General features: G+C 41.7%; 1 protein-coding gene across 6 annotated transcripts in view; it reads left to right on the forward strand.

Annotated features, from left to right (window-relative positions):
- Positions 1 to 7,290, forward strand: part of LOC147619953 (type 2 DNA topoisomerase 6 subunit B-like) — a 39,780-nt gene extending 32,490 nt beyond the window's left edge. For 4 of the 6 annotated variants that reach the window (XM_086825798.1, XM_086825801.1, XM_086825799.1 and 1 more), the window contains 7 exons: positions 91 to 193; positions 399 to 474; positions 1,220 to 1,240; positions 6,135 to 6,325; positions 6,508 to 6,594; positions 6,732 to 6,876; positions 6,969 to 7,290. In XM_086825798.1, the coding sequence (XP_086681924.1) occupies positions 91 to 193; positions 399 to 474; positions 1,220 to 1,240; positions 6,135 to 6,325; positions 6,508 to 6,594; positions 6,732 to 6,876; positions 6,969 to 7,190 (845 nt within the window). In that variant the 3' untranslated portion in view covers positions 7,191 to 7,290. The remainder of the gene's footprint in view (positions 1 to 90; positions 194 to 398; positions 475 to 1,219; positions 1,241 to 6,134; positions 6,326 to 6,507; positions 6,595 to 6,731; positions 6,877 to 6,968) is intronic. The other 2 variants (XM_086825803.1, XM_086825802.1) reach the window with 2 other exon arrangements.
- The last annotated feature ends 365 nt before the right edge of the window (positions 7,291 to 7,655 follow it).

Raw genomic sequence — 7,655 nt, forward strand, 5'->3', positions numbered from 1 at the left:
CCCCTTGTTATGGTGGTTTAACTGATTATAAAACATTCTTTTAAATACTGTTGTGTAGATAGTTTCATTTGAAAAGCTTATGCGACACAGATTTTTTGGAAGAAGAGGTTCGACAATATCAAATCGATGATGCATTTTACAAACCAAGGATTATGCAGCTGCGCTCCCTGCGAAAAGAAAGTGGGCATTATTGGTACTTCTTAGCCTTCATTTTAGAGCACATGTTTTTCTTTCATTCGTAGTGTTTGCTGTGTCACAGTGCTGGCAAAATCAAGCTAAATGCTGTGTTTGGCTTTACCAGGTCCTTTCCAGAGTTTAAAAATGTTTTTCTTCATGATTATAAGATTATATATTTTTTGAAAGTTCACATGATCAAATCTGTGTTTTGACCGTGACAGTGGCACAAACATAATCCTCCGCCTCAAGGGTTATCCGGAAAAACTGCTACTTTACATCCATGACATTTGTCGCAAGGTATGCTGAACTTACAAATCATTTCTTAATGTGATATGTATCAGCAAGGCATTCATGACATATCAGCAAAGCATCCATGCCATTTTGGTCTCCTACACCTTTTTAGTAGCGACTCTATCAGTTGAACTTCAAGTTATTAGAAATTTGTATTTTTTATTTGTATCCCTTTATTCTTTGTGATTGTTTTCTAGTTTTTTCTTTGTTGTTGAATAAGTGCAATTAGTCTCTCAATTTGTAAGTTTGGATATATTCCAATTTTATGAAAATATATGCTACTGCCTCATGGCACATCTTTGATTTGGAGGATTTTTTTTTTCTCGAGGCTCTTGACTAGAGTATGTGTAATTATAATGTATATCTAGCAGGTACCCCTTACACACACACTTGTGGTCTCTAGTGGCGCAATGTAGGTGTGTAACCATGCTTTCACCTCTTATCCTTGACGCACTTAATGTATTTTGGTGTACTATCCTCATCTTATACACAGTTGTAGTCTTCTGGTCCTCTGTAGACGTTAATATCGTTTTCAAGTTTTCATTTTCATCTCTCTCTCTTTCCCTCCCCCCCCGCCCCCCCCCTCTCTCTCTGTCTCTCTCTCTCTCTCATCACAGAAATGTAAACTACCAGTCAACAGCTTAGAACTCGTATCATTGTCTTGAATATGCCTTAGCAAATTGAAAAGATGTAAGTTGTTGGTTTTCAACTCAAAATTTGGTCCCTTACTTTATAGTTTTGTTTGATGCAGCTGGAGATTTTAATGTTGAAGGTGAGATTTTTCCTCAGATTAACTTCGAGCTTTGCAAATGCCAGTTTCAATCAAAGTCATGAGAAAATGTTTGCAATGTGTCTTTGTTGATAGCATTTCTAGTCTTTGAAAAAAATCTGAAGCGCAAATTTCTTATGGGAAGGTGGGTTACAATGAAAACTACTTAATGCATACCAAAATTTTTGGGGTGTGTAGCCTACCTCAAACACTACATTATGTGTTGAAAAATCTGTTTGCTGGCTGTGCCTTGAATGCATCATTCAAGGCATTTTTCCAGTCAACCTAAGTTGGAGCTTTCTAAACTTGTGGATAGCTGTGCAGGCCTTTGAACAACCCTCATATGCAGCTTACTTTGACACAGCTAGTTTTCATTTTTTGATCTACAACCTAGTTTTGTGCTCCTTTATATTTGTTTTGCTATTGCATTCTTTTGAGGTGCACTGAGAATCATAGAGCAATTAATCATCAGTGCTCCAAAGGTTACTAAAGATATGTTAGCAAGCAACTTAAGTTGTGGGGGTTTAGAAACAACAAAAATTAAAAGTTAGTTAAGCAAATGGCAAGAGGGCATTTCGGGAGGACACAACCGTTTGAACTTGAGTGGTGCTCTCGCTCCTCATGCAATGTTGTGCTTGAGATTGCTCCATTAGCTTCATTATATATTTCCTTGGAGCTCAGCCATTGTAATTATGATTGATCCATTGGCTTCATTATATATTTCCTTGGAGCTCAGCCATTGTAATTATGATTGATCCATTGCCGGTGTTGCTTTGGGCTTGCTTGTTTGACAGATGTAGTGTTCTCTCTGTCTCTCTCAATAAACAAAGTCCTAGCAGTACTGTGACCTATTTTATTGGTAGTTGGAGACTGTCAGATTACACAGCTAGCAAGACTGGAAAGTAATGTTGAGGCTAGTTTGTAGGGACAATGCGATGGTAAGAATAAAAAGGCCAATTCAGTGAGAGTTATACTGTCTCCTCAAGAAATTTGGGGGACTTGGATCATCTAATGCAAGGGGCCCAAGCTGAAAATTTGGCAGTTAAACGGATCGAACTGGAATGGCTGCAAAGCAAGATATGGAGCAGCGTAGAACCATTCCACTTGCTTCTCAGCGTGCATTGGGGTTCAAGTAATAATTATCAAGTGAAAATATTTACTTCAAGAAGGGAAATGGTTATCATGGTGAGAACTGCAACGTATTCTGGCTGAGTGATTAAAAGAGTGGCACGGAAAGAGTCTTGCCTAAGACAGCAAGGGTTAAAGTGGGAGGATGAATCGAGGTGGTGAGAGGCATGGCTTAAGAAGATCTTTACCATTGATGTGGTCCCATCAAGTTTCCACTTTAGCTAAGAGATTGGTGACAGAAAGTCTCTTAAAATTTGTAACATGGGACTGCTGAACTGCTGCGCTTGAGACTGTGGATGACTGAAGCAAAAACGCAGATGCTCAGAGGGCTGGATGAACTACTGGCAGGCGGGTATGCTCCTAGGGCTGAGGATATGAGGCTCCTGGATTCTGATGGCTGAATAGGAAACTAAGCACAAGGCTTGCCTATTTGGGAGTTGGTCAAAGTTGGCTGACTGGTCATAAAGTTATTAAACTTTATGTTATAAAAATGGCATTAAATGCTAATAAAATACTATAAAATATTGGAAAAATACCAGATAAATCCTAGTTAATTTCCTAAGGCTTCTGTGATGTTTTAAGTGATAAACAGGCATATGAATGCATGTTATGCGAAATGTAGAGTGCTTTCTGTTGCAAACCCTAAGGCTTCTACTGACTCTACATGCATGAATGATTCTCTCCAAGTGGGTTAAGGAATGGGGTCACGGCATACAACAAATATTATCCTACTGGGTTCTAATAATGTACAAATGTTGCACTGCTGATGATGAGCCATCTTGTCACCATGCACTGAGTGCAGAGTGCATATGACAAGTCTTGCGAGGGCAAGGACCTCGAGAGTGTGACCAAAAGCAGCACCTATAGACCTCAGCAACTTGCAAAAAGCCTGCAAGAGGCGTGGAAACTTGAGTGAGATGGGGGTGAGTTGCTGGTCCTTTGCCACAAGATCAAAATCTATATGACAATGTTTGAAGAGGAAGATTTTGTTTTGACCACGGGGAAGAGGGTGGTAGGCTAGTGCCTGGGATGTGGCTTCTGGAGAATCAAAGTCTGCTTGGAAATTCTCTATCAAGTAGAGAGGAGTATCATAGAAATGCTTAGTCAGCTCAGTGGGGAGAGCTGTCAGAATCCAATGCTGAACCTGAGAGCGGTAAATCCGAACCCTTGAGGGTTTGCTGTATTTTTTGTTCAATATCACATTGGAGGACATGGGGCTCATCTTGAGAGAAGTTCACCCGACTGATGCGGATGAAGAGCGATTCACTTTGGTGGAAGTCATAATGCCAATTAGAATGGAAATGCTGACTTGAATATAGTGAGAATTTTGTGTACACTAACACAGGCAAAAAATGGGGAGAGGCAGGAGGATGGACTGGGTGCAGGAGAGGGGGGAGAGGATGGTGGGCAATAGAGAGCAAGGGGCGGGTTGGATGGAGGAAGGCTGGAAGGTGGAGGCGCACAGATGGGCAGGTAGGTAGGGAGGATGGTGGACTGAATGGTGTTTTTGGGCGCAGCAGAGGCGGGCTGAGTGGCATGAGAGAAGGGGCGCAACAGAGGTGCGGGGAGGATCATCTTGAAGTGGGTAAGAAGGGGGGAAAGTTACGTGGGTAGGAGGAGATTGGTGGGCTGAAAGTGTTGAAGAGGTGGGAGCAGCAGTGGCGGGCTGAATGGTGTGGAGGGGTGGCCACAGTAGTACGGGGAGCTGGTCGTGACCTGCGTGAACCAGGACTTCTCAATTTTCAAGAACCTTGATGGCTGTCTTTTTATAAAGGTTGCCTATGTATCTTGAAGAACATGAGGGCATCACTTCTCCATGACACCCACAATGCCATTGTTGGCGGTCATAGGGGCATGAGCTCCAATTTGAGAAGTTGTAGAGGCATTTCTACTGGCCACAGATCAAGCGGGATGTGTTCACTTACGTGCAACATTGTTTGGTTTGTCAGAAAGTAGAACTGTTGCATGGGAAAAAAGTCGGGTTGTTACAACCTTTGCCTAGTCCCGATATACCTTTTGAGGATATATCTATGGATTTTGTCACAAACTTGCCTCCAAACATGGGTAAGCGGAAAATAGAGTGCTTTAGTAAGTTTGTTATGCTTATCCCATGCAGGTCCAGTGTTATTGTCGAGGACATTGCCAGGTTGTTTATTCGACAATGGTATCCCATAGGTGGTATTCTTGGTGCTATTGTGTGAGATAGGGACACTAAATTTAGGAGTCATTTCGGGGGTGCATTGTTGACAATTTTGATACTAGGTTGAATTTTTCCAGTGCCTTAGACATATGGCTAGATGGAGATCTACAATCAATTGGGTTTCTAAGTGCTAAAATGTTGTGTTCGAGACCAACAAGGTTAGTGGGAATTGTTTTGCCTTCGATTTAGGCGGCACTGCTCCTTTTCATCATCTATTGGCATAACCTCGTATAAAGTGTCTTTTGGGAGACCCTTCTAGTCTCTTCTGCCCAAGACGACGTCTAAGTTGTGCAATGCCGATCACATCACAGTCTTACCAAGAGATCTTGGAATTTCTGAAGGACTTCTTGGCCAATGCGCAGGAGGCCCACATAGGGCAAGCCAACAAAGACTGGAGAGATGTTAAGTTTTTGGAAGGCGAGTTGGTTATCTCCAAATTATGACGTAGAGATAAAAATAGGTGGCAAGTGATGCCCAAAGCTCTCATCAAGAGTTTTAGACCATTCTCGATTGTCAAGAAAATTAATGAACCGTAGTTGGATCATGCACGATGTGTTCCATGTCAGTTGGTTGAAGCATTATGCAAGTACACGTCTGACCAAAGTTTAGGACGAACCCAAGCCGGATGTGATTGACGAAGGAGAGTTCATGAATCGAGAGCGGTTCGTCCACCATTTCAAGCATGGTCAGTGCCTCATGAAATTCCCAAACCGAGGGATGCACGAGGCGGCTTGGCTTGACAAGGATTTCTTCCAGGGCTATCGAGATTTGTTGACAGATTACTAGGAGGCAATGCAACTTCTGTCAAGCTACGGAGGAGGGGATGCCACATGCATCCCACACTTGGATGCCATGGACATGATTGCACAAGGAAAGTTCAAGACCCTATGGTCGGACACCTAGCCCCTTGTGAGCACTTGTGTAGGGACATGTAAGCCAGTGGAACACAAGTGTTTCCGTGCTAGTCAAGCTTGTCCCGCACTCTCATGTAACCCTCTTGAATGATGTATTGGTGTCCTAGGCATTTATTAGGCTAGTTGGAGCTAATCCTCAGATTAGTGGGCCTAATCAAGCAGGGTTAGGGGGCCATGGGATAAGGAGATAGCAAGCAGATACAGAGGGCTAAGGTTCATAATTAATAAACTAGGCTATTGGGCTATCTATAGTAGGTTAGCTATTTATCTATACCAGTGCCTTGGGTTATTATTTAGTAGTTAGTTGTGCGGTGCACTTCTGATGGGTGTGTGTTTGGACTAGAGTTTCTACTCCTACGTTGGACATGGCAGATCATAGATAGTCTTACCGAGGGTCCCTGTGGGCAGGCACTGGTGGTATGAGATGCCACTGTTGACTGGCATTTATTTGTGGAGTGGAACCAAGTAATGCTCATTCTGACAACTTGTTTGTATTTATTAAAGATGCATGGAAGTCTATCAGACCCATGTCCTGCTTGAATGATGTAAAGTTAGGCTTGGTGTGATTCTTAAAGTAAATATGCCTTGACGCTGTTTTTCTTTGCACATGTTTGGTTGCAATAGTTTCTAATGCATGCTTTTATGCTACATACAGAATGTTGCAGTTGAAGTTTGCAATGCAAGGCTGCCAATGGAAGTCTCTATCTGCGAAGATGTGCTTCTTCTGAGTGAAGGCTTGTCACTGCCACCAGAACTTTCAAACTTAGAGAGACTGAGCTTTGGTTTGGCTAACCATGTCTTGAATAGCTCGGATGATGAAAACGGGTTACTGTCAGATTCTAAAAGGTACAGGAAGTGGCAACCAGTGTCTTTTGTGAGTTTCTTTGGTTTTGTGCTGTTATAATATTGGTGTATGGGATCTAGTCTGTAGTATGCTTTCTTTAGCCAACGGCTCTGGTGTAAGGCCTGGAAGTGGTTGGAGATGACAAAGCAGCTTTAGATGAAGCTCTCTCTACCTAATGTGATAGGTTGCCTTCATTGATGACAAGGGATGGCCTCCAGAAGCAGCGTGAAACATGCAGGGACTCATTGAAAGACGGAGGCCAGCCTTCAAAGTGGGTTATAGAATCTTCTTTCAAAGAATCAGTGTTTGGTTTTGAGAGAGGATAATTACCAAAGCCCTACCGAGACAACTTCATCAAAGTTTCAAAGAGGGTGAACTTGTGCATATATTTGTACTTCATATGTGCAGGAAATCACTTAAGATCGGCAAGGCTCTGGCTGTATCATCGGAAACTGCAACTGAAATGCTCTGGTTCTTCGAAGCATGTTTTTCTGTCACAGAAGCTCCAAACATTGATGATACTAGCACATCCATGAGACACGTGGAAACAAAGGTGATTCATGGTTTCTAAAAATATGGAATATCTTCATACAAAAATGGATGTAGAAGCTCAAATTATGTGCTTTTTTTTTTGGAGCTGAACAGGTTTTATTCTTTCAAGACTTTATATGTGCAAGAATTACTCCAACCATTGTGCAGTCCTTGAGAACCAAGGTCAATTGGGAGAATTTTGGCTTGAAAATCAAGAGTATTTGCCTCGATGAATTTGGGACAGCCATCATTGAGTGGGAGAACTTATCAAGATTCGATAATATTGAACTAGTTTTGCATAGATACAGGAACAATATCCTTCCTGATTCTCAGTAGCCAACATTTGCATCTAGGTTGGGTTGCTTTGCAAGTAGGAACGATTTTCAAAATTGGGTTGTTATTTTTTGATAAAGGTAATTAAATTGCATGTTTAGTATATGGGAGAGAAATTGAGTTAGGAATCACCTTGATTAATTGCCTTATTAATGCTAATATGTTTCTCTCCTTAAGTCAAAAAAATGTCGGACAAGGACAGTTACATGGCAACGGGAAGTAAATGTTTTGAAAAAGTCCGTGGAAGGGTCCCTCAACGATTTGAAGCATCAATATCCACACCTTTTCCTTAGCCATCGTTCTATAGAGGTATGCTCATATCACATGTCAAAAATTGACTAAACAATGCCAATGTCAATGTAGGCTTTATCTAGCAATTACTAGAATTGGAGCTAGCTTTATCTTGTGGTTCTAGAATACGAGAAAACTTTTTATTTTAATTACAGCCTGATTTATTGCCTCCCTTGG

This window comes from Cibotium barometz, chromosome 32, assembly GCF_041138505.1.
Source record: "Cibotium barometz isolate CiBa-2024 chromosome 32, ASM4113850v1, whole genome shotgun sequence".
Classification (NCBI taxonomy): Eukaryota; Viridiplantae; Streptophyta; class Polypodiopsida; order Cyatheales; family Cibotiaceae; genus Cibotium; species Cibotium barometz.